At 49.4% G+C, this 26,963-nt stretch overlaps 10 protein-coding genes across 10 annotated transcripts; 5 read left to right on the forward strand and 5 right to left on the reverse strand.

Annotated features, from left to right (window-relative positions):
* Positions 1–119: 119 nt before the first annotated feature.
* On the forward strand, positions 120–780 carry Asppvi_002879 (GFA family protein; the record flags this gene model as incomplete). The annotated part of the gene is made up of 3 exons (XM_043298858.1): positions 120–127; positions 223–402; positions 477–780. The coding sequence occupies 3 exons, from the start codon at positions 120–122 to the stop codon at positions 778–780; spliced, it is 492 nt and encodes a 163-aa protein (XP_043154793.1).
* A 2,190-nt stretch (positions 781–2,970) lies between these two features.
* On the forward strand, positions 2,971–4,077 carry Asppvi_002880 (aldo/keto reductase; the record flags this gene model as incomplete). The annotated part of the gene is made up of 4 exons (XM_043298859.1): positions 2,971–3,107; positions 3,155–3,416; positions 3,479–3,806; positions 3,872–4,077. The coding sequence occupies 4 exons, from the start codon at positions 2,971–2,973 to the stop codon at positions 4,075–4,077; spliced, it is 933 nt and encodes a 310-aa protein (XP_043154794.1).
* Positions 4,078–4,475: 398 nt separating this feature from the next.
* Positions 4,476–5,666, forward strand: Asppvi_002881 (phosphatase PAP2 family protein; the record flags this gene model as incomplete). Its single annotated transcript, XM_043298860.1, has 3 exons — positions 4,476–4,546; positions 4,624–5,135; positions 5,188–5,666. The coding sequence occupies 3 exons, from the start codon at positions 4,476–4,478 to the stop codon at positions 5,664–5,666; spliced, it is 1,062 nt and encodes a 353-aa protein (XP_043154795.1).
* Positions 5,667–5,871: 205 nt separating this feature from the next.
* On the reverse strand, positions 5,872–6,895 carry Asppvi_002882 (vacuolar protein sorting family 37 protein; the record flags this gene model as incomplete). Its single annotated transcript, XM_043298861.1, has 2 exons — positions 5,872–6,358; positions 6,429–6,895. 2 exons carry the CDS (start codon positions 6,893–6,895, stop codon positions 5,872–5,874), a joined length of 954 nt encoding a protein of 317 aa, XP_043154796.1.
* Positions 6,896–7,565: 670 nt separating this feature from the next.
* On the reverse strand, positions 7,566–8,225 carry Asppvi_002883 (ankyrin repeat protein; the record flags this gene model as incomplete). Its single annotated transcript, XM_043298862.1, has 1 exon — positions 7,566–8,225. The coding sequence occupies one exon, from the start codon at positions 8,223–8,225 to the stop codon at positions 7,566–7,568; it is 660 nt and encodes a 219-aa protein (XP_043154797.1).
* A 565-nt stretch (positions 8,226–8,790) lies between these two features.
* Asppvi_002884 (tRNA ligase) lies at positions 8,791–11,289 on the forward strand (the record flags this gene model as incomplete). The annotated part of the gene is made up of 1 exon (XM_043298863.1): positions 8,791–11,289. One exon carries the CDS (start codon positions 8,791–8,793, stop codon positions 11,287–11,289), a length of 2,499 nt encoding a protein of 832 aa, XP_043154798.1.
* Positions 11,290–11,768: 479 nt separating this feature from the next.
* On the reverse strand, positions 11,769–13,190 carry Asppvi_002885 (putative Golgi traffic protein SFT2; the record flags this gene model as incomplete). The annotated part of the gene is made up of 4 exons (XM_043298864.1): positions 11,769–11,921; positions 12,277–12,427; positions 12,657–12,777; positions 12,962–13,190. The coding sequence occupies 4 exons, from the start codon at positions 13,188–13,190 to the stop codon at positions 11,769–11,771; spliced, it is 654 nt and encodes a 217-aa protein (XP_043154799.1).
* A 7,485-nt stretch (positions 13,191–20,675) lies between these two features.
* On the forward strand, positions 20,676–22,244 carry Asppvi_002886 (basic helix-loop-helix domain-containing protein; the record flags this gene model as incomplete). Its single annotated transcript, XM_043298865.1, has 1 exon — positions 20,676–22,244. One exon carries the CDS (start codon positions 20,676–20,678, stop codon positions 22,242–22,244), a length of 1,569 nt encoding a protein of 522 aa, XP_043154800.1.
* Positions 22,245–23,134: 890 nt separating this feature from the next.
* Asppvi_002887 (putative mitochondrial 2-oxodicarboxylate carrier protein) lies at positions 23,135–24,388 on the reverse strand (the record flags this gene model as incomplete). Its single annotated transcript, XM_043298866.1, has 5 exons — positions 23,135–23,846; positions 23,943–24,032; positions 24,133–24,162; positions 24,241–24,251; positions 24,314–24,388. The coding sequence occupies 5 exons, from the start codon at positions 24,386–24,388 to the stop codon at positions 23,135–23,137; spliced, it is 918 nt and encodes a 305-aa protein (XP_043154801.1).
* Positions 24,389–24,827: 439 nt separating this feature from the next.
* Asppvi_002888 (putative GPI anchored protein) lies at positions 24,828–26,129 on the reverse strand (the record flags this gene model as incomplete). Its single annotated transcript, XM_043298867.1, has 2 exons — positions 24,828–25,438; positions 25,517–26,129. 2 exons carry the CDS (start codon positions 26,127–26,129, stop codon positions 24,828–24,830), a joined length of 1,224 nt encoding a protein of 407 aa, XP_043154802.1.
* Between the last annotated feature and the right edge of the window lie 834 nt (positions 26,130–26,963).

Genomic DNA, 26,963 nt, shown 5'->3' on the forward strand with positions numbered 1-26,963 from the left:
ACATGACGTTGTTCCCAGACTTCAGCAACTGTTAAGGTAGTCCAAGATATCTTCCCTCAAGATAGCCAGCTCTAAGATCTGTTAATTCCACATTTCGATCACGAATATACCTTGTCAGGATGCCTATGTAAGTCCACAAATTGATAGACTGCATCTGCGTTCATATCCGTACCCCGCTTGCCGTCCATATCAGACCGGCGACCACTGATACTGTGGACACAGGAAACTTGAAGGAAGCTGCCAGTGCGGTGGGGTAGAATTTACGCTCGATTCTCAAACGCCTGTTCCTTATCAGCTTTGTGCATGCAGCATCTGCCGCAAGGTTGGTGGCTATAGCGGCAGCGTCAACTTGGGAGGCATCGCCGATAGCCTCAAAATCATCAAGGGGAAGGATCTCATCAAGTGCGCTTTGACCCTAGATATGCCTGACATAGATTGTTAGGTCTATTGATCGAGCGTTTGTCTGACAAAGGCAGGAAATACACCGCCGTAAAGGACCGTGGCACTCCCAACGAGGCAAAATGTTCATCTGAACGTAACTTCTGCTCTAATTGCAGCACTATGCTTTGGCTGTGGGACCATCACTGGCCGGAGCTGATCCATCCTTTCGCATCTGCCATTGACACCGAGTTGCCGGTCCCTGACGAGATGGTCTGCGTCTTGGCAAACTCCAAGCCATCCTGGGTACGATGGCCCGAGGGCAAGAAATCTGTGCATGATGTCTACGGCGACGACAGCATTGAAGGGTGGCACAAGAAACATGGTCTATTCATGGAGTGAGGAGTACGTTGCATTTATCACGCGAGATTTACTCTCAAGATTTTATAAAGAAGCTTTGAAAATATTTGCATTTCCCTAGGACCTATAACTAAGCAATTGTCTGCAAGGATAAGTTAGCCAAAGTGACTTCCAGCTTTCCAAGATTGATAAATGGAGAAGACGAGGTATCAGTTCTCCAAGGTGAAATGATGTTTTTCTTCAAGATGTATTCAGTAAGAACACAGCGAATCAAGAGATCATCATACAACATCCAAGGCAAAAGAGCAGGGGTAGCACTCACACTCTGCAGAGGACGTCGTTAGCAATCACTACGATTCAGGTATTCCTATAACGATTCGGACAATCAGCAAGTCTGTCCAGGACGAGTCGTGTGTGATGCAAGCGAGATGAAGTGTCAACTATTGTCAGGCTGTGATAAGTAAGCATATGTTGGAGCAATGGGGGCCTCGCAGTACTAACCTCATTAAATCAGATTTTTGTGTAAGATGTTCATTTCCAGAACGCGTGAGCGCCCAGATCAAACAGTGTGAATAACGTGTTCATCATATAGAGTTGACTGAGGAATACACGGACGAATGATGGGAGATGGGGAGAATAGAAAGTACCTAGTACAATTTGTTAGTCGTGCCCGAAAGCCCAAATGTACGATAACTGAAGACAGCCGCAAAAAACTCAGGTGACGAGATCTCAACAAGTGATACAACTTCACAACACCCGCAGAGTTTGTACGCTCTACTTTTGATGGATGAGGAAGATGTACACAATCTGTCCGCCCGTTCGTTCAAGATATCTTCATCGAGGGGCTGTCAAGGCAGTTTGGAGTGAACCGGATGGTATTTACCTATTGTACAGCTCGTTAGTCATCGAGGACAACAATCGAACGAGATGAACAATTCAGGCATGATTTGAAGTAGTCAGACAAGGCTGAAACTTAAGTTTAGACAGATTCCACATGGTGATTAAGTTTGAGGAATGCCTTAGCGTGTCGTAGAGTCATCACTCAATATGAAGGAAAGAAGTTAAGAAAATCAGAAGTCGGCATACCTTTTACTATTATTGATGGGATATATTTCCAGATGMTCAAGTCATAGTTTGACAAGGATATTCTGATAGACGGAACGTCAGCAAGCTATGCAAGAGAAAGACTATGGGTCATCCAGTGACATGTTGGAAAGAATCAGAGTAATTCTAGAGACTTTAAAAGGTCCTTTATGAATTTTCGGACGTGGATACTCCTGTTAAGGAATTCATCATGCACTGGAGAGGGCCATAGTGTTCAGGAGGAAACAGCAATGTCAAGCTTACCTTTTCTACGCAAAAGTGATCAATGGGAAGCATAAATGTTACCAGTCATTGCAAATAGAATGGTCAAGAAATCCAAGATTGGACAATCATCATGTCCGTTGTCAGGCTTGTGGTTGCAAGCTATGATCGTCGGTGAAAAAATATTGTGGGTTGAGATGAAATTTTATAGGAAGAAGCTTTAGCGTGCGGTAAGCGGCCTGTACCACAAGTGCTGTTTGACAACTGTTCAAACACCACACCACGGTATGGAGACCGTTCATAAGATGTGATCCCTTTCAAGGAAATGGTTAATGGCAATTGAGTTATACTATGCGAATTATTTATCTCCTTGATTGCTGAAGCTATCTGAATAAGAGACCGAGCTCTTTGCCCTATGAGCGACGCCCTGGACGTTGAGATTAATGTGGAGTACTACGATTTTGGCTTCGGTTCAGATAATCACCTGCAATGCCAATTGAATAGAAGCTAAACCAAGAGCTGGAGTAGCTGTTCAAGGTATAACTCAAAGAGTCTTTCTAGAATGGTTCTACCTCTCTAAGTACCTCTGGCAAGTCAACATGTAGAGCGCTTGCGGTGAACGACAAATGCCGCCCACAAATCCTTATTCTATGCCGTCAGTCTGTCTCAAGACGACGTCATATTCGTCCGCATTAAGCCAGGGAATTCTGGTCTGATGTTAGCTGGTCAACAAGGCAGACTTCGTACGTCAAGCTGACGTTGCTTTAAGATCTCGGCTTCGATCTCCTGCCTTGCAGACGTCGCTCAATTATAAAGTAGAGGTTTTGCCCATAGGAAAAGCCTATTACTTAGACATAGACTTGCCAGCTAGGATTGAGACCTCATTACACATAGTTCCTTGTTAGTGATCAGGAGATCGCCCACAAAATGACAAAATTCAAGCTCAACACTGGCGCGGAGATTCCCGCTATTGGCTTCGGAACTTGGCAAGACGAGCATGCCCAGGAAGACGCCGTCGCAGAAGCTCTCAAAGCAGGATACCGCCATATTGACACGGCGAGAGTGTAGGTGTGGATTTGGCTTTGCGTCGTTTCTCTCTGACGTCGGACAGATACTCGACCGAAAAAGCTGTAGGAAGAGCAATCAAGAAGAGTGGTGTGCCTCGAGAACAGCTTTTTATAACGACCAAGCTCTGGAACAACAAGCACCACCCCGACGATGTCGAGGGAGCACTCGATGCTTCCCTGGCCGACTTGCAGTTGGATTATGTCGACCTGTACTTGATGCACTGGCCGGTGGCTTGGAAACGGGGCGATGAGCTCTTCCCCAAGGAAAATGGAAAGTATGTCCTGGAGGACATTGACATCGTGGACGTATGTACATGCTTGCCATCAAATCGGACCTATGCGCCAAGTCACTGATCGCATGGACGCAGACATACAAAGCCATGGAGAAATTGCTGTCTACCGGCAAGACCAAAGCCATTGGCGTTTCAAACTTCTCCAAGGCAGAGATGGAACGTTTGATCCAGAACACCTCGATCGTGCCGGCCGTACACCAGCTTGAAGGTCATCCTTGGCTGCAGCAGCGTTCCTTTGTCGATTGGCACAAATCAAAGGGCATCCACGTCACCCATTACTCTCCCTTTGGCAACCAGAACGAGATCTACTCCTCGAAAGTCAAGATTGGCAAGCTGATTGACGAGCCGGTATTGGCCGAAATCGGGAAGAAATATAATAAGACCTCCGCACAGGTTGCTCTTGGTAAGTTCTCTTGCAGACTATTCAAGCTGGAAACGACGTTCACTGACCGTGAATCGCACACTCAGCCTGGGGTGTCACACAGGGCCATTCGGTACTGCCGAAATCCAAGACGCCAGCTCGAATCAAAGCCAACCTTGAGGGCGACTTTCACTTGAGTGACGAAGATATGAAGAAGATTCAAGCCATCGACAAGAAGCTACGCTTTAATGATAGTAGTGCTGATTTTGGACGGGACTTCTTTACTGATTTGGATGGAAAGGAGTCGGTTTGAGTGTACACATTATTATTATTATTAGACTAACCAAAGAAATGATGTAGCCTAGAGCAATAGGTTGTGACGAGTCAAACCTTAATGATATCGATGACATCTCCGGAGAAGCTGATTGATCGTCAAAGAAAGGCGCTTGGCTTTTCGTGGCGCAGCCAGCAGTCCCAAGCCGCTGCTTAAGAGATACCAAGGACTCTTAATCCCAGCAGCTCCCCCCATGCCATTCTTTTATCCTTGCTCAAGCCGCCCTTCTCACTACTCATATGCGCGTGTGACCGCTTTGGCACGATTATTCCATCAGAGCGTTCAGGCGCAAATTATAATCATCTTGCTCAACTCATCAACAAAATAGATACTTGCGTAGCCTACAGTCAGATCCGCAGTCCAAGACCCCTTTCAGGATGCGGCCTGCACTGAACCACATACCGTTGCGCTTAATTTTATCCTATATCCTGGACTGGATCTTCATCGTGTATGATGACCGTCCCTGAACTGAACATGACGAACACTTGTGTGTATAGGAATCACGCTGAACTGACATATTTACAGCATCGTTGCGGTGATAGGATATGGCTTTTCCAAGGTCAAACCGAACCAGAGACAATTCTCCTTGACCGACCCAAGCATTTCCTTTCCGTATTCAGAACATGAAACGATCTCAACCGCTGTCCTGGTGGTGGTAGCTCTGATTGCTCCGGCTGTCATTATTGTGATCACAGCCGTGCTCATCCCTATGTCCACAAAAGACCAGAATGTGTCTCGATCATCACTCTGGCGATACAAGCTATGGGAATGGAATGCAGGATGGATGGGCTTGGCGGTCGCTTGTGCCTGGGCATGGATGGCGACCCAGGGCTTGAAGGACTTATATGGCAAACCACGACCCGACATGCTTGCACGTTGCAACCCGGATCTCTCGAATATAGCCACTTATGCTGTCAGTGGCCTGGGAGAGAAGCTTCCGGGGGCGCCCACACTAGTGACTTGGAAGATATGCCAGAACAAGTCAGACGTACTGACAAATGACGGATTTGCCAGCTTCCCCAGCGGACATTCATCGTGTGAGTGGCTGATGTCTGATCCAGAGGGTATACAAATATTGACATCTTGCAGTTTCTTTTGCGGGTTTGACATACTTGACTTTATGGCTGTGTTCAAAGTTCTCAATCGCATTTCCATACCTGGGACACTCTTTGTTGAACCAAAATCCGATCGGCCAGACACATGGATCAATTCGAAACCGTGGAGCAGCCCCGCCGGTCTATATGCTTGTCATCGCCTCTGTGCCTATTGCAGTTGCCAGCTTTATTGCCGCTTCCCGCTGGTTCGACCATCGTCATCACGGTTTTGACATTCTGTTCGGCAGCATCATGGGCGCTATATTTGCATGGATCGGGTTTCGAATGTACCATCTCCCCATCATGCGAGGCGAAGGGTGGTCTTGGGCGGCAAGAAGTCGCAGACATGCATTCTTCAAGTGCCCCAGATTCCCAAGTGAGGCAGAGGAACACCCACCGATTGATATGCACGATGCTCAGAAGACAACACGGCAAGATGGTGACGTCGAGAGAGCAGCTGAGAACCTGGTGTAAGATGCTATCTGCGAAGAGACATTTAATATTTCGACACAGCAGTGGAATTCGAGGCAATAATGTGTGCATGACATATGGAAAGCGAATATGCCAGTCATGAAGATAGGATCTCGGACCATCAAGAGATATACTCTGTGTACATTAGTTATGTGATCATGACGAGGAAATAGATGTTTTATTTAAGGCGCTGGAACATACCAATCCCTCATCTCCATCCACCAACTCTGCCTTCATCCCATCTGGCCTTGGCTTCTCTTCTCGCGGCCAACTTGGCAGCCTCGGCTCGTACTCGTCTGACCCAATCTGCGACCTCCTTTTCGGTGGCTCGCCCATGATGCTCTTCTTCGAGGAAGCTTTCCTCCACCGCCCGACAAACAGCCTCTTGCTCGGAAATAGAGGCTGATAGCCGTTGGTAAAGAGCCTTGGGCGACCACGGTGCCAAGGCAGCATCCATTTCTGATTGCTTCTTCCTCCATGAGACTTCTAGCGATTGATGTTTCAGAAGAAGCGCCTCAGTCGAAGCGCGCTGTTCATCAAGGCGCGCTTGCAGTTCAAGGAGGTGTTTGGTCAGATCCTGGTTGTATTTAAGGAGAGACTGGAGGTTCTGTTGTTGGGCAGTGCACGACGGGTGTTGACTGGCTAGAGCGGAGATGAGATTGGGCTCTTTGAGAATTGCTTGCAAATCGACAGTCCTGCACGATTAACATGTCAATACTTAGTGTATCAATCCCATCGCGAAAGTGGCAGTTGAAAAACACATACGATTTGTCTTTCACTACGTCTGGTAACCAGCCTTCTTCCACAGTTGGAGGTCTCGGGAAAGAGTTGAGGTTGTTGGCATGGACCGTTTCAGTCATGGAAGGGGACTGATAGCTGTTTGCCCCATTTTTCCCCTCCTGAGCTTGGTAGTACCCCCGGAATTGCTGCTGTGGCGTGCCTGGTATGGACTGATTGAGCTGCGGTGTCCCCCTTCGACTGGTTTCGTGGCTACTTGGCTTCGGAGGCGGAGGCGGAGGAGTATCTGGATTGAGTGCAGGATCCATGATGACAAAAGCCACAGGCAAGGCTGTAGTCCAAATATGTGAATAGAAGTCGGGTCTGATGATGATGTACGCGATTTCCTCCGCCTTCAACGTATTCTCCTCAATAGAGAATACTCCGTAGTAGTTCCGGGTGCGGGGAAGCTGGTCTGCCGCAATCACGTGCATTGTACAGAATATCAAGCGCATTGTTCTCTTTTAGCTAATGGCTCTCTACACCCAACCTTAGATTGAAAGGTATTCAAAGTTCTTCAGGAGCGAATAGTTGAGTATCTGAAATCAATCTCAAGTGCAGCTTGAATGTGAAAAGCTGTAGAGTCTTCAATAGTTGCATTTTTCCCGAGCTTGAATACTGCAGAAGTGGTAACTGGGCGCCTGGGAGAGCGACCATAGGTATTTACAAATTTTGAATCATGAACATGGGGAAAAGAGATACACGCATCAGCATGACAATACAATGAAGCCTGGAATAGTGAAGGGGTACCGCCTCTCCTTGAATATCCCAAGCAAGGGAAGTGCATCATCTTTCGAAGTCTTGCTGGTATTGGCAAAGAAGCCGGACCTTCAAAGATCTACATGAATTGGACGGCACATAGGCCCTTGCGATGACATTGAGAACTCCATATTCTCACCTTGGATGATATGCGAGGGACACGATGACTCTGGACGTCTCGGAGTCTTCGATTGGCCAAAGCTGACTGGTATCCTGGTTTCATCGTCGGGTTCGGAGGCATTGCCAGCTTGTTAACAGGCCCCAACGTATGCATCCTTCCGAACAATGGTGGTAATATAACTTGGGACAGCGTTATATGGCTTATTGGTATTTGTTCTCATCATCACGCCTTCGATTCCTTTTGACTTATTCCGTTCTCCGCCGAACATCTCTGTCCTGTGTTTCAATATTGGAGCCATTAAGGGCATCCATAACCAGCTGTCGTAGTTGGTTTTGCGTAGCTTCGCTATGGAAGTCTTCCCGCGCGGCCAGCTCGTCAATCCGCCGTTTAAACTCTGGGTCTACCTGGTCCGTCCCTGCACTCGCTTCCTCCTCCGATACTGTTCCCAGGTTGAGGCTGATATTTGGTGGCAACGTAGGAGGAGCATTCAAGGCGTCTAATGATGAGCCTGCAGGTGCTGCTGGAGATATGCCCATAACTTTTGCGAGATATGCTGCGACATCGGGAAATGCACCGTCGCTCTCAATGGTCTCCAGCGCCGTTAACCCTTCATCGTTCTTCTTATTATAGTCCACACCTAGCTCCTCAACGAGGCATTTGGCGATATCAGAATTCTCAGTCACAAATAGGCACGTCTCGCCGTCCTCATCGAGAAGGTTGACATCCACATTAAACTCTCTGACAAGCGCGCGTAGGAGGTCGGCATGGCCATACGAAGCCGCAGCGTGTAAGAGAGAGTATCCGTGCTCATCTTGACAGGATGCGATAGCTGGATTCGAGCGCAAAAGAGTCAACAGGCCGGAAGGGTTGTCGGCGGCAAGAATGTAGGGATTTGGTTGAGTCATCGTGGCTGTACAATAACAACAGATCTGGGCCTAACAAATGAGTCAACCAGATCAGGGCCGAATCCAGACCGCAAAGAAGCGACTAAATCATCCGAAATTTCATACCTGATAGAGCAGATGGCAATGGTACTGAGTTGTTAGCCAGATAAAAAAGTGCTTTGATCGGCTGGTGATGGTAAGTCGGGCGGTGATATAGTTTTTTTTATTTTCTTTTCCCCTCTGCTGCCCCGCAAATCAGACATTTGGTATGATCTCACTCGTCTTTTTTTGGGTTGTCTCATTTTCCTCGTCCACATCAATTACAGTTGACTCATATAATTCAGGCAGACATTGCAAGGCTTCTTTCTGAGCACGAGGCAAGGGTAGCCGCTCACTTTTCAGAGGTTAGGGGGTTTTTTTTAAAAGAAGCTTCATTCACACTCTCCCTCTAGTCATCCTGGAATCTTGCATCAGTCGTCTTTCCTTCCTTCCTTTCAATTTCGCCTTCTTTCCCTCAAGGGATCACCATTGTACACAGCTACACCTTGCAATCATACTGGTGCATCTCTATAGTGAACAATTCAATATGGTTCAACAGGATCCTCAGGAAGTTGCGCATCTGATCGAAGCCCTGGAGGCCTCCAGTAAGAAGAATAGACGCGAAGGAAAGAGAATATTTACCTGCAAGAAATCGACTTTCGCCGTGGCAGGCTCAGATAACATCTCCGTTGACTCATGGAGGTTTATGGACTGGGATTACAAACGCAGCAATCTTCCGACCTATGCCCGGGGTCTGTTCACAAGCAAGAGGAAAGACGGCACTCCCGAGATTGTAGTGCGCGGTTACGACAAGTTCTTCAATATCGATGAGGTACCTACTACCAAGTGGCAAAATATCGAGACAGACACAAGAGGCCCCTATGAGCTCAGTGTGAAGGAGAACGGATGTATTATCTTCATCTCCGGCCTGGAGGACGGTTCCTTGCTCGTTTGTAGCAAGCATTCGACTGGAGTTCGACAGGACACGAACCTGAGCCACGCTCAAGCCGGAGAAAAGTGGGTCGAGCGTCATGTTGCTTCCACAGGAAAATCCGTCAAGGACTTGGCCAGAGAGCTGCGCAGGCTCAACCTTACCGCAGTTGGAGAGCTCTGCGACGATAACTTCGAGGAGCACGTCCTTGCCTACGATCCGGTCGCTGCTGGAATATATCTTCATGGGCTTAATTTCAATGTGCCACAGTTCGCGACATTGCCGAGCTCAGAAGTACATAAATTTGCAGATATATGGGGTTTCAAGAAGGCCAAATACCTCATATACGACGACATCTATTCGGTCAAAAAGTTTCTCGATCACTGCGCTGAGACCGGCACTTGGGATGGCCGTGAGACGGAGGGATTTGTCATCCGGTGTCAGCTAAGCGAAGGCGGAGGCCCGTACAGGGACTGGTTCTTCAAATATAAATTTGAGGAGCCATACCTGATGTATCGACAGTGGCGTGAATGTACCAAATCGATCATCGCCGGGAAGTTCCCCAAGATCAGAAAGCACCAGAAAATTACCGAAGAATATCTTCATTATGCTCGCAGGCAGCTCTCCCAGAATCCCAAGCTGGGCGATCTCTATAAGCAGAACCATGGAATCATCTCCATGCGAGAAGGGTTTCTCAAGGAGAGAGGCTTAAAGGGATCGGATATCATCGCAATGGAAGCCGGGAGCCGTGACAAAGTGACCCGAGAAGTCATTCTCGCACCCATCGCTTCGCTTGGCTGTGGGAAAACAACTCTGGCTCTCGCTCTAACCAAGCTTTTCGGCTGGGGCCACGTTCAGAATGATAACATTCCCAAACAAAAGAACAAACCGAAGAGGTTTGCGTTCGAAATCGCCAATCTCCTCGCGGATAAACCGGTGGTGATAGCGGACCGCAACAACCATCAGAGGCGGGAGAGAGAGCAGCTCATGGAAGATATACTGCCTGGGGCTCCGGGCGCACGGTTTGTAGCTCTTCACTACGTTCACGAACCGAAAGACGTTTTACTTCCTTCTATCAGAGAGGTTACGCGGAAACGTGTCCTTGAGCGAGGAGATAATCACCAGACCATCCGCGCCGGAACGAAGAACTCGGATGAGATTATCGGCATTATGGAAGGTTTCTTGAAACGATTCGAAGGAATTAACACGGAGCGTGAACCCGACAGCGGATTTGACCATGTCATCGACTTGGATGTTGCGGCATCTTCTCGGGAGAACCTCGAAACCGTGGTGAATGCGCTACATTCATTCTACCCGGACCTTCTGCCGCGGGTTCCCACGTCGCATGAGCTGGACGATGCCATTACCTGTGCGATGACGGATTACCATGTCCAACTCGACCTCAGCTACAGCTACGGGTCTACGAAGCCGAGACCGAATTCGAACAAGAACAAGGGTCAGAATGGCGCTGCGCCGACCCCAGCACATGCCCAGCCCCAGGAACCCACCCCAAGCCCCGAAGCCCTAGCCCAGAAGATCGAATATTTCTGCATCTCTATCCCAACAGCCGAAGTCACCAGTCTCCTACATTCGCTCTTCCCGCCTTCCACACCCCCGGAAAAGGCACGCCTGTACCATCATCTCGTCAACTCGCGCCGTCTCCAGCCCACCTTCCACGTCACCCTCATCCACCGCGCCAGCAAGTCCGAGCGCGCCGATATCTGGGACCGCTACGCGAACCAATATATTGCCAAAACGAAGGAGCAGACGGAGGTTCAGGTCGCGACTCCTGTCCTCACTCCGACTCTGGCGCCCGCGCGGGTCCGCCTCGAGCGTCTCATCTGGGACGACCGCATCATGGCCTTTGTCGCACGCATCATTCCCCCCGAGGACCGCGAGCAGCCCGACTGGCCGTGTGCAAATCCCATCCCGCACGTAACGGTCGGCACCGCCTCGGCGGAGGTCAAGCCCAAGGAGAGCAATGACTTGCTGAAGCGGTGGCTAGAGGTTGGATCGGGCGGGGAGACTGGGATCTGGGAGGCGGAGATTCCCGGCGTCAAGGTTGTGCAGGGCTCAGTTGGGTTGGTGATGAGTCGGGGGAAGTTGCTGAAGTGAGTTGAAGGTTTTGTACTGAGTCTACGCATGGGACGGAATTGTCACCGACCTGAAACTACATATTCTTTGCTATGCGTCTCTACTTGCGGTAGCGTCAGAGTAGGCTCAAACCAACGCAGTGAATACCAGCAGTTAGTGATCATCCTTCCCATGCCTCTCGTAAGCAAATTACAAGTGTATCAACAGCAGGACTCTCCTGATCACTTCGGACCGTATTCGCAGTAAGTCTTCGGATACGTTCGATTGATGGTTCTGCTCTAAGTCTATTAGGTATCCATGAACAAGGTGTACGGGACATGTACATAGTCATCAACTCTAGTATAATAGTAGATGCATCAGAAGCTCCCGGACCCAGACGGGCAGGCAAAGGCTCATACAGTGCAGACAAACGCTACGAAAGCCGTCAAAATAGTACACAGTCGTCAGTAGTACAGCTGCAGCATCTGAGAATGTGAACAAAAGATGATAGGGGAAGGATATCAGCTGGTCATCCAGGCTCCGACGCGCTGTGCCCCGAATCGTCCCATGAATTGCAGTCCGGTGCTACCCATGGGGAAATAACTGACCAGATACCAAGCCAGGGCTGCAAGCTGGAAAATGGACGAAATGAGGGTTAGGAGGGTGGAGTGGAGCTGTTTCGAGTCAAAGGTCAGCAGTAGTTCTGCGGTCTTATCGCGCAAATATTTCCATTGCCATTAGGTGCGGATGCTTGTGCCAAAGTGAGAGGAAAGATGGACTGTAGCATAACAAGAAGCAGTCGACGATCAGGGGCATGGCTCGAATCGAGGTCTGCACGATGCAACCACAAGGCCAAGAGCTCATAACAAGGGAAGCGAAGGTGCGTGGTGATGTCATCGTAAGAATGAGAACGCTGACTTGCATATGCACCCGCAACTCATTTACGGCAAGGGGGAACGTTATCAAACCGCCAATGCCAGTCATTGCAGCAGGGGTGGCGCAGAGGGACGAGGAAATCATGGCACTTACTCCGATAGCGAAGTAGAGAGTCATGGCAATCGAGCCAAAATAGGCGGCAGTGAATGGTAGCCGTGATCCCGAGACCAAATGCTTAGCGTAGACCAGGGGTCCCATGAGGACAGCCCATGATAGTAGAAAGAGCAGAGAACCGACAGACCATCTAGGATCAAAACCGGTTGAAGTCAGTCCAAGACACGGAACCAAGATATTCTTGTGGATGCACCGAGGCCGCGATATGATAAGTCACAGCAAATGGTACTACATGACCCTCAGCCACGGCATGACAACGGCTGCACCGCCTCGTGCCCCTCCCTCAAGGCTGCTTGGAAGAATGCAAGGCGGGCGCAGGATGGATGATAGTCACTGGCGGGATCTGGAATGGAACTTACAAAATGGCAAACTTGCGGGGTTTCAACGATAGCACTGGAAAAAGGAAAAAGCAAATCATGAAGCACACTGCGGCACCCAGGTTGCAGGCGATGAATATGAGCATCCGATCCCATCGGCTTACTAGCGAGGACAATGTTGATCAGTATGCCTTGAAAATTCAACTCAAATAGAGGTATCCGCGGCCACGCTGCGTGAAACCGACCTAGATGCAGGAACTGAGTCCCAGTCACCTGGACCAGGGCGAAGTAACCCACACAGGAGGGCGATGATCCGGATATCTCGGTCATGAGCGAGGATGACTTACGGGCAAGGAAACCTTCTTCCTCCTCCCGTCGAGTTGGAGCTGGAAGAGGAGCTCCTGGAGCTTCGTGAGTGGGCAGTCGCAAATAGCCCTCTCCTTGGCCGAACGGATTTAGTGACTGTAATTTCGATAGAAAGGGAGTGGAGGATGTGCTAGTACGAGCTGGTGGATCCGCATCTCTTCGAGACCAGCCCAATGAGTTGACAGAATCTCGGAACGAAGTAGTAGCCATGACTCTGATTCGGCTGAGTCTTCTGCCTTGTCAGGTCTTGTCACCTACCAAAAGACGATCAAGAGGGTGGGGATCCCGTTGCAGAGGCTATTGCTACAGCTAGAAAGGTAAGCGTCTCGAGACCGCTGAAGAAGCCGTAGTAGAATCCCAAGCTAAGGAAACGCCTGCAGGGACTATGCACGACGGAAACCAGTATGTGCGTGCAGATGATCTGCAGGAATCAAGAATGGGGGTGTGCGAATGCAACGCGGACACAGAGAAAAGCAAAATCAAATAAGAGAAATGGCTTCTGATAGGGTCAAGACCAGGCGGGCCAGCTGACTATTGCGCAACTGGACTAGACCCCGAGGAGCTTGGGCACGGGACGATGATAATCTTTCTAGCGCCGACTGAAAAAGATAGCCTTTCTCGACGGCAGTTTAGTTGACGTCTCAAGCTTGTTGACGTCTCAAGCTTGTGATCGCCGTCTGCAGAGCTATGGAGGTGTGCTATCAGGCTTCGGCTAATCGACGGCTGTATTTCCCCCTCCCACAGGACGAGTCAGTGTCGCTTCCGGATGGACAGAAGGTGTGTCAAAGAAGCGCGATCCCACACTCAAGTTCAGATGCCGGAGAAGCCCAAGATGGTGTATGTCTGGTAGGAGTGGAGAGTGCGCAGAGAACGAAAAATCAACGTACAGCTGCACGATAACGATGCTGTTCCGATAGCGTAACAATGGAAAGGATACTATTTCGAGCGGCGAGTATAAAAGGCGGTCGACAATAGGCTGCAAGATAGTCAGTTACTGTCATATGACTCAGATTGAGCAAGAAGGGGAAATAGGTGACGAGAGGGGAAATAAGTTGTTAAGGAGGGGGGAGGAAAGTTCGTAGTCGGTTCCCAGCTCGAGGCAGCAAAGGGAATAGTCGGACAAGGCCGCCACATACCTCAGTATATGATTCAGTAAATGCTTGTAAAAAGTAAGTCTCTCCGCAAAGCAGTAGACTACTATTCCCGATGACTATAGTGTCGGTGTTGAGATCTATTGGCGTTTGTTTCACCTTCTGAATCGACGACGATAATGACCTTGATGAGTGATGATGATAATAATTACGATGCGGAATGTTTCCCGATGGCCGCAACAGGAGCTTTGCTGGGGAGGTTGGGCTAGCGTTAGGACCACTGGCCAATGGGAGAGCTGGAAAGAGTGACTGGTGATCAGATGACGGAACTAAGCCCAGAAGAGCTGGTGACACCCCCCTCCAAAGCTCTCCTGGCCAATCAAAGACTGTAGATGCCATCGACTGTAGTGCTTCAATACATTTCATTGGTTGACCGCCTCATGGCTGCCCTCCTTGTTAAAAGGATCTAGTAAACAATATCCCTATCCTGTTCTGTTGATGTGCAACTGCTTTGTATTGACAGTACCATAATTGGCACTGTTTAGCACGGGGATAATAAAATATACTTAATGGAAAAAGAAACCTGAATTAAGTCAAAATATCTCAAAAATTCTTTGTGAAGGAGGCCAGAGACGAAACACTCTGAGCAGTGAAGAGCGAAGGCGACGCTTCCACCTTCATTATGGCACTTGGATACTCCGTAGACCGGATCGGAAAGTGTAAAGATCAACTAGCTTGGACAATGGTATTTTACGGTGAGGGTCGCAGATCCTAGTATTGAAGCGCACCGCTAGCTGCTGGCAACCTTGATTGTCAATCGAGTCGATCTTCGCTAGAACTGCCATGCCATTACTTGCATTCTGAGTTCTGACGATGTATTTTCGGAAGTCAACCGAGAATGATTCATGCGCTAAGGGCAGATAAGTTCATGTAGGTGAAGTTGCTTGTTGGTCGTATTGCGTGGCGCTTACAGAGAACTTGTCGCACCTGTAATCGGTGTTGTGGTAGGTAGGACATGGGAACTTATGCGGGGAGATAGCGCTTGGGTAGGTATTATCCCAGCTCTGTTGCTTTTGCAGAGCAAGCAGGTACTTAGTTTGTGAATGTTACACCCCGGAAGCCAGGCGGGACATAGACGCATAATCCGAGATGTATCACTGGAATCGGCATTGTACCTACAGAGTACATTATTTCCGTGGATGATCCACCCGTCCAGCGGAACCAGCGGAGATATTCTCCCTTTGATCTCATAAGAGGTTGCTATATACTAATAAAATCACCATATCAATGTCCATTATAGGACTGGGATGAGGAACAAAGTGGGGCAGATTGGAGCAAATCAAGGAAAGACGAAACAATAATAGCTGACGTACTGCGCCGGCCTTTGTTGGCGGAGAAGGGAGGGGAAGATACTATATTCTTGGAAGTCCAGATATAGACAGCTATTTACCGAGATGTACTCAAGCAAACCCCGAACCGGGGTCTCTCGCAACCTTGAATACTGTATTGTAGTATCCATTATTATTTTAAAGACTCCTTGAAGTGACCATGGGTTGCTGTTGGCCATAATCATGCACTCCGAACCTTGACGGGACGGGACGGGCACGAGCCAGAGAGCAGGGAGCTTTTCTATCACAATCTTCAGCCTAGGCATGGATCTCAAACAGTAAGGAAAACGAGAATAAACTGCAGATACCTATAATATCAGTGAAGGGGTCAAATAAAGCAATGTACAGAACGATGTATAATTCTGACTGCCTAGACTCCACAGTGGTCGTCTCAGGTAAGAGTGATTGAGATTACCATTTCCGAACCGTTAAATACCACCCGAGAACCATGACTTCATAGTTATGGTCAGCAACCAAAATCAAAAATCAGCCATTTGGCCAGCTATAGATTATTCTCTATCTGATCAAATATGAGTGAAAAAGCGGGTTTGTGGTGTCCATTGCTGACAGCATTCCGGTTAATAAGCTTCCCCCCGCATTCTTCTGACGACAGTATTCCAAATCATGATCTAATAATCGGAAAAAGATCGAGGTATGAAGCGCGACAGCCGTCAATATTCGCATACATACCTTTCTTCGCTCGATCCTCAGAATTGTGATAAGATAGGGCGGAATATGAGAGGACAAGCCTGGTTGGGCCATCAACATGCCCCTAGTGTTGTCTCTAGTATCGACTAGTTCGGGGTGCAGGACGCATCTCGGAAAGCGACATGATTCACCACCTTGCAGGGTCTCACGGACCGCTTGGAGACTAACAAGATTGTTAGACTTAAGCGGATTACGAGGTTCAGGGCTGTGGCCTGCAGACGGCTCAACTCCGTACTCAGGCGCTCGGACAAGTGGCGAGATAAGACAAGAGAAGGACGGATGATGAATCCTCGCAGTCTTATTGTTCCAGCTCCTCTGGGTCCAAGCACCAGTTTTGATACGAACATGGCAGTGACTTGCGAATACACCACCACAGCACCACAAGCTAGAAAGTCAAGTCTCGCGCTGAAAGTGAAACGGTTGAGCCCCTCCACAGGCCACATCCCCCACAGCGCACTGGCGATTCCTCCGGGTATGGTTTCCAGCCTGTCGAAATCGTCGATCTTCCTAGTGTCTCTATACATAGATTTTAGACAAGAGACAAGATAGAATCACAGGAGAGAGAAAGGAACTAACGACGACGGTTGCCTTTTCACTAGCTCAACCCTTCCACATGGTGGTGTCCCACGAATCAGACATTCTTGATACTTGATTCTCGACTCTGCATAACGAGTCCACGGAGTACTTTTCCACCCTCCACCACTGTGCTGCCCAACATCCGTGAGTCTCCCATTTCTGCCAAAATATTTGGACGAGGAGCATACATACACATGGAGCAGAAATAATGGTCATCGCAATGCAACAGAATAAGAGGGCGAGATGATGTCATGTCTGCTCCGTGCAATAATGGCTAAGAGCTCTAGATCCAATTAGATCCAAGATCAAATACTCACATTGCTTGATCATTCTTCGTCCGAATAGTGATCATTCACTAGAATTATGTATAAATCGTGTCGAGAGTGGAAGGCATGGTATGTAGGGTATTTCTTCTAGCCGGGCTGGACATCTGATACATTGCTACCAAGGAATTATCATGAAACCAAGGCAGAGAGGCTGACCATGAGAGTGAGTCATGATTCCCTTGTTGAGGACGAACAGGTGACAGCCATCGTACTGGACTGCTCATGGGATGAATGCCTACCTTATGAAGATGGTGGTGAATAATGCCCTAATATACTCGACTCGAGATCCTCTTCTTGTCTTGATCTGCCACTACTACCTCGTCGTCTTTCTCAATCCGGACTGTAACACCTCCATACACCATAGTTATTGTCTCCCCCCTCCTTTGGTAAATAAAATTCCATATGATGAAATTGCAGTGTGAGATTTATCACTTTGGTTGACCCTCCATCATCACATACTTCCTCCACCAATAGCGCACCGCCACTGGTCGGTCCACACCACTATTTATCGTTTTATTTACTTCATTTATCTATCCGCAGAAGAATTATCTGATAATTCAATACTCTGATAAAATAAATAATATATATATATATATATATATATAAATAAATAGGAAAAATAAACAACTTATTTTGCGGTAAATAGGCAATCAAGCTACGTAATGCTGTAGCTGCATCAAGCCCATCGATAGAAGATCGACACCCTGCATGACCATCACCGTGCTATATCAAATGAGAGCTTCCCAGGAGCGCCTCGAGAAGTCCTTAAAGCCTTCATTCCTTCATCCTTTCCATTCTGCAAAGGCGTTTGAATCAGATCATTTGTGATTACTGATTACTCACCCTCACAGTTATCATCTGCATTCATTGTCCCGGTCAGAGGACGACTGTTTTGTTCTATCCACTATCCCCAACACCCCGCTTGAATCCGATTCGATTCTTCTTCATGCAATTCATCATTCGCCAGAAGACGGACCGAAATCAAATCAAACCAGTTCGCCGCAGTACTTGCCGCGGAATCCATCCTGATTGCTCCTTTGAGCTCGAGCCCTCTCATCCTGTCTCCCGACTTTCCCGCGTACCAAGCGGATAACCTCAGGCAACTGTAAGCCATCCCAACTGAGCCTCACGGCTATCTCTGTTTCCGCTTCTGTTTCTTCCCTGGATCCGTCTTGTTCTGCATTTCTCTCAACTTCTTGCACTTGGTATTGCCCTTTCTTTGCCCCGGCACCAGCTTCACAAGGGCTAAGCCTCTTGCGCTTCTGCCTATTCGCTTGATTGGGCTCTTTGGAGCTGCGGCTCTGCCACGTGTGTTTTCTCTTCAAAAACCCCCTGGCCTCATCTCACTGTCCTCGTATTTCTTATGTTCTGTGCATGGAAGACGTCCTCTCCTCCCAAGGGATCAGAGCTGATCTGCGCTGCCAAAACAGACCCCATTACAGTGCTTTAATCAACACAGTTCAAGTAATTGCTTGGTAAGTGAATATTTAACTTTCTTCTCTTCCGGTATGTTTCCATCTCTGTCATTGCTGCCGCATCCTGGAGATCAATTATGAGGCCTGGAGAGATGAGGCCCGGGTCAAAGGTCCATGCGGGGATCCCTCCATGCAGGATAATCAACGTGAGACGCGACAAGCCACGATGCCTGATGGTTACCTTCTTCACCAAGGCGGATTATACCTACCCCTCCTCTTTGGAATGAATATGAGTGAGCCAAGGAATTCTACGCCGAATCCTAGGAAAAAGATCCCTCGCTATGGGCAACGTCTTACAGCGCTATCCATCTGCTGCACAACCTCGCTTGCATCAAGCTCTGCAGGGGAAACCGTCGGGAGAAACGCGAACCGAAGCTGTTCGCAGATTTCTGCTCAAGAGCTTGCGGTAGCGCTGATTCGCCATTTAGTTGCTCGGACATCCCACACAAGGGCTGAGCTTCAAGAGKGGCAACCTAGTACTCTTTGCTTTAGGATACGGAGGTCTACCCTTTCGGAGCTGGATTCCCGGCTTACACCCGCCAAAAGCGGGTGAGAGGAGAGAGAAAGAAGTGCCTCACTTTGCATGAGCATGATATGCAAGGGACGAGCGTCGATTACATGACCTGAAACCGGAGAGGCAAGAAACAGCAACAAAGAGCGATCGTTGAGCACATTCGTGGATTGCTCCGCGATCCATATAAGCGGTCGAAAACTCCGCATGTTTGTCGCTCTGACCGCCTTCTGGGGGCAATCCTTCCCCTCCACCCCTCTCATGCTGAACAAGACAAGACGATCGGTCCAAATCCATGGTCCTAATATTAATAGCCGTCAATCGGGGGACTGCTTAACTTCTTCTATTGATTGGATGTATCCTTACGAGTCGTCTCTACGGATGATATTGATCAACTTCTCGCCCACCGCCTCTCTCTAGGTACTCCGGGTCCGCAGTCCAGTGTCCAATATTCACCCGGCTTACCCCACTGTGCATCTCCCGGGCCAATTTGGATCTAATCACTTTATCCCCTCACTTGCGCTCATCTTGCTCTTAAGGTCTGTTATATTATCCAAGGACCGTGGGGAGAAGGAACTGAAAAGGAAAGAATCAGGGCGGACGGAAGAAGATAAAGGAGGGAGGCACCGCGGAGTTGTCTGCCTGCGAATACTTTGCTCGCCTCGAAAGCTCAGCCAACGTTGCTTTTTTGATGGTTCTCCCTTATCGTGGCTCAACCCCCCAAATCCCGACAGATTAATCCACATCGCCTCCTCGGACCAGGTCTCTGTCTCTGCCTCTCTCACTCTCTCTGTGTTTGTCTGCTTTGGTCTGGTCGCCTCTTCTCCTTTTTTACGACTACTTTTGGACCTTCTGGCCACAACCATCGTCACACTTCTCTTCTACTAAATTCTTTCTGGACACGCATCCTGATCCTCCGATCCTCGATTGACTTACTTCCTTCTATCTTCTGAATCTCCTTTCTTATGATTTTATTGCCTCCTAATTTTATGTGCTTTTCTCATTTGCCAGGTGCTTATTTTTAGGGCTGCCGAGATCTTGACTCATCATTCTTCGCGTGGTTGACGATCGTCAGTGTGGCCTAGTAGGCTAGTACACCCCCCACGATACGCGCGCATTCTCCGAATCGCCCGCTTCCGAATCACATCCCTTGACCGGTTCTCACAGCCACCTGTCCCGCATTAATATACCCAGCTTCATCTTGCCAGCATCATTTTCTCCTTTTATCCATACAAGCGTACGTATCATCATCCCTCTTCGCCTCTGGATTTCTCCTTTCATTGGCGCATGCATCGTGCAGCCCCTCACATCTCTGGATGATTCCTTTTCTTCTTGGAATTACGCCAGCTGACGGTCGCCTTGCAGACAACCGACAGCTTTCATATCCCCTTCACCAAAGTGATCATTACGTACCCTTCTCGATGCAATAACAGATTTGTCGGTGCATCTCCACAGAATTACTTCATTCCGCCATTCGACTATCTGGGATTCACATCTTGTCGCAATACCCGATACATCATCCCTGAAACCTTTCAATTCCATCGCCACACAACTTTTTAAGTACCATATCCTTCTTGAGTTAATCTCGGGGAGCCAGTCTATGCTATCTACTCAAACGCTATGAGTGAAGCGAGCATTTTCATCAAGAGCGACCCAGACGATCACAACAACAACCAGTTCATGATGTCGCAGAACGGCTACTCCATAAACAACCAATTTGGCAATTCCAATGAGGCCGTGGATCCCTCGGAGCTGACCATGCAGAATAGCGGTTTCATGTCGTACCCGTTCGGTTCACAACAGAACATGTCGTCAAGCTTCAACTTTGGAAACTCTGGAATCGATACGGACGAGTTGCTGGACCTGGAAATCAGCGGTCAGAATGGGATCCAACGCGATACCAGTATGAATTTCATGCAGGATCACTCCGGTGCCGGCATCTCTATGAGCCATCCCGGCCATATGTCGCAGATGTATTCCAACACTCCTGACGGGGCTCCGATGCACAGCCCCTTCATGCACAGTTTCAATTATGATCATTTCCGCGGCCTGAACCAGCAACAGCACAATCCATCCCATCTGCAGGGTTCCMATTTCGAGCAGAGCTACCTTAACGCCAAGGCACGCCCGAGTTTACAGGCGATCGACCGCACGTCTTCCGATGGGCGCAGCCCCATGACCCCCAAAACTCCAGCTTTGGGTGCCCTGACTCTTGGAACTCCGGAATCTGGTAGTTTCCCTACACAACCGATCCGCACTGGATTGCAACCACGGCATCAGAAGACCCTGTCCAACCAGTGGGATGGCACTCCCGGAAGCGCTCACTCCTTCGGTATGGAGTCCCCCATTTCATCGCCGGGCCATCCCTCTCACCATGCCGCCATCTCGGAGATACTCAAGTCTGGCAAGCATGCCTCTTTGCCGGCCAAGGTTGATACGCATATGCAGGGCAGCGCCCAGGATTTGGAATCGCAAGAAGCAAAGCGTCGGCGCCGGAGAGCTTCTCACAATCTGGTCGAGCGCCGTCGGCGAGACAATATTAACGAGCGTATTCAGGATCTCTCTCACCTCGTACCGCAACATCGTCTGGAGGATGACAAGGTCCGGAAACAGCTCGTCAATAACAGTGCCATGTCAGGGAACGGATCCAGTTCGAACGCAGCCACCTCTCTCCTGGCCGGTGGCAACGGCCGTCGTGCTACTCCTGGTAATATCACTATGGGTCTTCCCATCGAGGAGAAGGAGAAGGGCCCTAACAAGGGTGACATCCTGAACGGTGCCGTCGGTTGGATGCGCGACTTGATGTGGGCTCTGCACGTTAAGCTGCAACAGGAGTCTGAGCTCGCGGAGTTGATCACTAGTCTCGGAGGCACCTGGCCGTTTGAACAAACGGAGGAGGAGAAGCGCATGCGGAGTGAGATCCTGGACGCCTTGGAGAAGAACGATCCTAGCACCTTCACTTACAGCCGAGGGCCCGGGAGCGGCTTGAGAGTGCCCAAGCATACCAACTTAGCGGGCGAGGCTATTGCCCAGAACGGGGCGCTGAGCCCGCAGAGTCTCAGTCCATCCTACAACAGCGGTGGCAGCAGCAATGGTGGGAACTCGGGTCAAGCACAATACTGGAACAGCTCCGGCCACGCGGGTATGAGCTTCAAGGAAGAAGATGAGTACGCAATGGAGATGCAGTAGAGAATCCCTTCATTTCTGCGGGATCGCAACTCAATCGGTCATTCTTTCTACGAGCGCATGTCATGACATATTGCATACACAGGCGTCACACGGAGGGATAGGGTTCAGCAGTTGACCGGCGTACGAAGTCTTGACATATCGTCATTTTCGACGTTACCATCCGGATCTAATGTTTTCGTCATCTGTCGTTTGTTATTCTTTGGGCTATCGCAGTTTATCCGATTGTTGTGTTATATTCATGGGTTTGTCCGTTCAAGATCTATCTTGTTTGTTCAGTTTCCTTCTCTTCATCCTTTCCAGCTTTCCTGGGCCTCGGTGTTATGTTGCATCTCGACGTCGACATTGCTGCATAGCACCCAGGTCATGAATGACTACAGTGTTTCATTTTCCTCGGCGGTAATCTCACATCAGCAACAGTCCTTGCACCATCTGTTGGCCCGCCATAGTTTTTCTTTTTCAGTCTCTGGCATATGTTCTGTTTACATTTATATCGATACCCTATTGCCCTTTTTCCTCTTGACATACACGGCTGTCTGTTCTGTGCTAGTTTCGGCTGCTTTCTCATTACACGCGGATTTGTTGCGCTACGGCTTTGCAATGTACCTTTGACTGTTGTGGACGAGGCTGCGCTCGGTTCCTAATCATTAGTGCTTTATCAGTTGTTCTAATCGATCGATGACTTTCGAATAAGACTGACGCAATCTTCCTGCATATTTGAATATGACCTGGTAAATAGACATTGGCCAGTTTCTGTAGGAGATATACGCTGGCCTATTACAACCGCCGCTGTTTACAACGCGTTTTCACAATCGTAGACATTACTATGTCGGTGAGACATGTCGATTCACCTAGATCATTTTTGGGCTCTCATGCGAAATGAAATACATCTTCTATTCACCACGCATCTTACGGAAAAAGTCCATGACGCCGGTGAAAACAACGAGCAGAATACCACCACCGGGACCCAGACGGAGCACCTTGGGGATGAAGCCCTTGTAGAGGGCGCCGAAACCTTCTTCCTTCATGACGGTGCCAACGGCAGGCCAGGCCCAGTTGTACTTGGGCACCTGGCCGGCGACCTTGGGGGAGTTCTGGATGCGGGACTTGACGACGTCCATGGGAGTGTTGAGGACGGTACCCGCGATACCACCGACAGTACCCGCGATCAGGTCGTTGCGGGTCTGCTGGGACTTGTTGCCGGGTTCGGGGGCGGGGAGCTGCGCGCGGACCTGGAAGATGCAGCCAAAGTAGCCACCGTTCCAGAGGATGTGACGCCACAGCGTCGACTCAAGTCCATTGTACATGGCAAGAGGGCCCTCGGTGGCGATGATCTTGCGCACCACGTCCAGCATACCGTTGTACTTGCCCGCGGAGGCGCGGTCCTGCAGACGAATCTTGACCAGCTCAAAAGGCACGACCACGAACGCCTCGGTGGCGCCTGCGGTGGCACCTGTCAGAACGGCCAACGACTGTGTCTGCTTCTGCACGCCGAAGAGGCCCCGGTAGAACGAGCCCCAGCTGTCGTTGGCGGCGAACTTCGTCGCACGCTTGGGAGCCTCCATCAGGATGGGGGCCGAGATACCGCGGTATAGACGTGAGAATCTGCTCAGAGTCACAGGATTAGCTTCCGACGTGGCAATCATGGGCATTTCCGCCCGTCGAATAAGGACAGGATGAGTTCCGTGCATATGGACCTACCCTTCGTTCTTGATGATCTTGCGGAAGCAATCAAACATGCCATTGTATCTTTCCTCTGCAGCGGCGGTAGCAACATTGGACTGAAGTTGCCTGTAAGTTGCGGCAAGGATGACCCATTGTCAGCTGCGCTTCCTTTCATCCCGACTTCGCAGGATCGCATTGGCGCGCGGAGAGTTTCCAAAGCACTTACACTCGCGTCTTGACCACATCCAATGGGTACCTGTGTAATTTTTAAATCGCATCCGTTAGCGGATTAAAGTGTGAGGTTATGGGTGGGTTTGACGGGGGTATCGCATACATGACAAGAATCTGGAAGCAACTGAGTTAGCACTCGAGAACATGGTGGCCGATAGATCTCAGCAAGCTCATACCTCTGATACACCAGCCACTGCTCCAGCGGCGAACTGGTAGGCAAACGGAAGAGGCTGTTGGTTGCTAGACGACATGGTGGGCAAGCGATTATCCGGAGTGCGATAAACAAAATGCTAATTGACCAGACCCTGATCAATGTCGGACACAGAGGCCAAAAGAACTACGAAAAGCAAACACAGACCTGACACCAGCAGGGAAAGCAAAATAATAGAACGCAAGCTTGAGCCTGAAGCAGTGGTGAAGATAGTAAACGAGGTTCTGCGGTGTCGGAGAGTGTCGGTGCTCGCTCACCGGGTGTCGTCCCGATCTGGTAATATTCGCTGCCCCCACGTGCCGTCCTCAGGAACCGCCCCACGGGGTCTGTTTTTCCGCATTCATTTACCCGATATAAGAGCCGTTTAACTATTGCTTTAGAGTGAAGACGTTTACGGAACCACATAGCATTCTATTGTTATCGTCATTATCCGGTGTCATTGTTATCATCGTCATAAACACATTCAGTCATCAGGGAGTCTATACCGCCCATATCATCATCCCTAGAGCACCAATTGTCCATATCGCCGTGATTGAGTGTCGGCTGGCTGCATTCTCTGGCTGGCTCTTGGCCAGGGTTCCGCTAGCAGATACACTTTCTACAGCAGTACAGCTGGAACCACATGCATACCCAGTCGGACAGCATCCTCCACCCACGGTGTCTGCACAGCTAAACCAGCCACTGGCGCATCGTCCCGTTCCGCTGGCCGCGGTGGTCGTTTGGGCTGGCACCACGATGGTACGACCGTCCGATGTGATGGTCGACGATGCCTTCGCAGGGCAGGACGTGGTGTCACAGTCTCGTCCTGTGCGGCAGCAGCCTCCTTCATAAGATGCAGAACACGCATAGAACCCGGTTGGACAGATTGAGCCTGTCTGGCTKCTCTGGGAGGTGGTGGCGGTGGAGAGGCTGGTAGGTCGAGCTGGAGGCGTCAGTCCGCCTGTGGATTGTGTTGTTATGCTGTTGCTGCTGCTGCTACTGCTACTGCTGCTGCTCGAGGACTGGGTTGTCTCTGGAGGGACGGTTCGAGTACCAGTGGACACTATGACGGTGGAACTCAAGGTCACCGTCACCGTGAAGACGTAGGCACCTGTGCAGATAAACGTCGATCAGCCTATCACGCAGATAAAACTCAATCTGACCCGCAGAGTCAGAACCTGAAACTTACACCCGCCACTGACACACTCATAGCCAGGAATACAGCAACCGCCTCCCATGGAAGCCGGACAGCTCTTGTACCCTTCCTGACAGGATCCAATGACGCCAGAACAAGTCTGACCTTGAGGACAACAACCTATGTCACCCAACCCAGTGTCCTGGACCAGGACACAGGTATCTCCATCGCCACAGCAGCTGTTTGGCCGGTCAATCGCCGTACAAGCGAATGTGCCAGTCGGGCATTTGAAATCTCGCCGAAACAGCGGGCTGAAGCCCATGTTAATCGGCACCGACCGCCGAAATGGATATGCCTGAGGCTCGATCTCCGGTGCCTCGGGGGCCTCGTAGCTTTGAGAACTATACGTCTCGTTCGTTGTTGTCAGACTAACCTCGTCTGCCCCGTCAAAGTCCCAATAATCAAAGAAAAACTTCTCCCCCTCATCCTCAGACATCTTCTTGACACCGCGGATGACTGCCCTTGCGAGATCACGCTGCAATTCGTCACTCCGGCGCGAGACATCCTTGATGGCAGCGATTGACGATGAGCTGCCATTCGCTGAGAAGGCATGCACAGGAAGCGATGCGGGTACTAGGGCCCAGACTATGAAACGGATGGGCCACATCGATCCGTGTGCCCTCTCCTCTGTAGCTTTGATTCGGTAAGTATCATTCATTTAGTTTTAAGAAGCAGATGGAATCATCTTACAAAGCGACAATGTCAGTCGTCGGTCAAGCACAGCCTGTACAGGTATATAGCTTAACCTGGCTTTCAGGTGCCTATCGATAAGCTCGGCAAATAGAATGGCAGTCGAGAATCAGCCAAAACAGAGACTTGACAACAGTAGATTCTCAAGTTATAAAAGTCTATATAGCGCCCTCATTATATAAAAGAAAAGAAGCAAAATAATAGAGCACTGCAGGTTTGAAACATGAAAATACTCCTCAATAATAAACATGTGGCTGGGGGACTCAACACCTGATTCTGCTGGCAATACAGAGCATCATTACTCACCGCTTTTTATGTATCATGTGGTGCCCTCAGCCCAGCGGAGTATCAAATTGTACGTACGTATGTATTGGGATTATGAGAGATTAGATACCTAGGTAGGGTCTTCCTTAACTGCCCATGGCAGGTCAATACGTCTTTCGGAGTATGCACATATTCTATTCCTCGCTGAGGTAGTATAAATTACTTGAAGCTGCAAAATGTCAAAGGATGCAAGGACAATAGCATCATCACAAGGGTCATAACACGCCGTATGAGGGCAGGGGTATCGTCAGCAAAATGCAATGCTCACGCTTTCGAACAATGTAATGACAGGGAGAAAAACACAGACTAACTCGGATAGACAGAGTACTGGCATGATAAGAACAGGGCGCAATGAGATGACTGTGGAAGGGTAAAGGGAAGAGAAAGAATGAAAAGATAAACAGAAATTGCAAACGAGCCGCTTTGG

Source organism: Aspergillus pseudoviridinutans (genome assembly GCF_018340605.1).
Source record: "Aspergillus pseudoviridinutans IFM 55266 DNA, scaffold_2, whole genome shotgun sequence".
Taxonomy (NCBI): domain Eukaryota; kingdom Fungi; phylum Ascomycota; class Eurotiomycetes; order Eurotiales; family Aspergillaceae; genus Aspergillus; species Aspergillus pseudoviridinutans.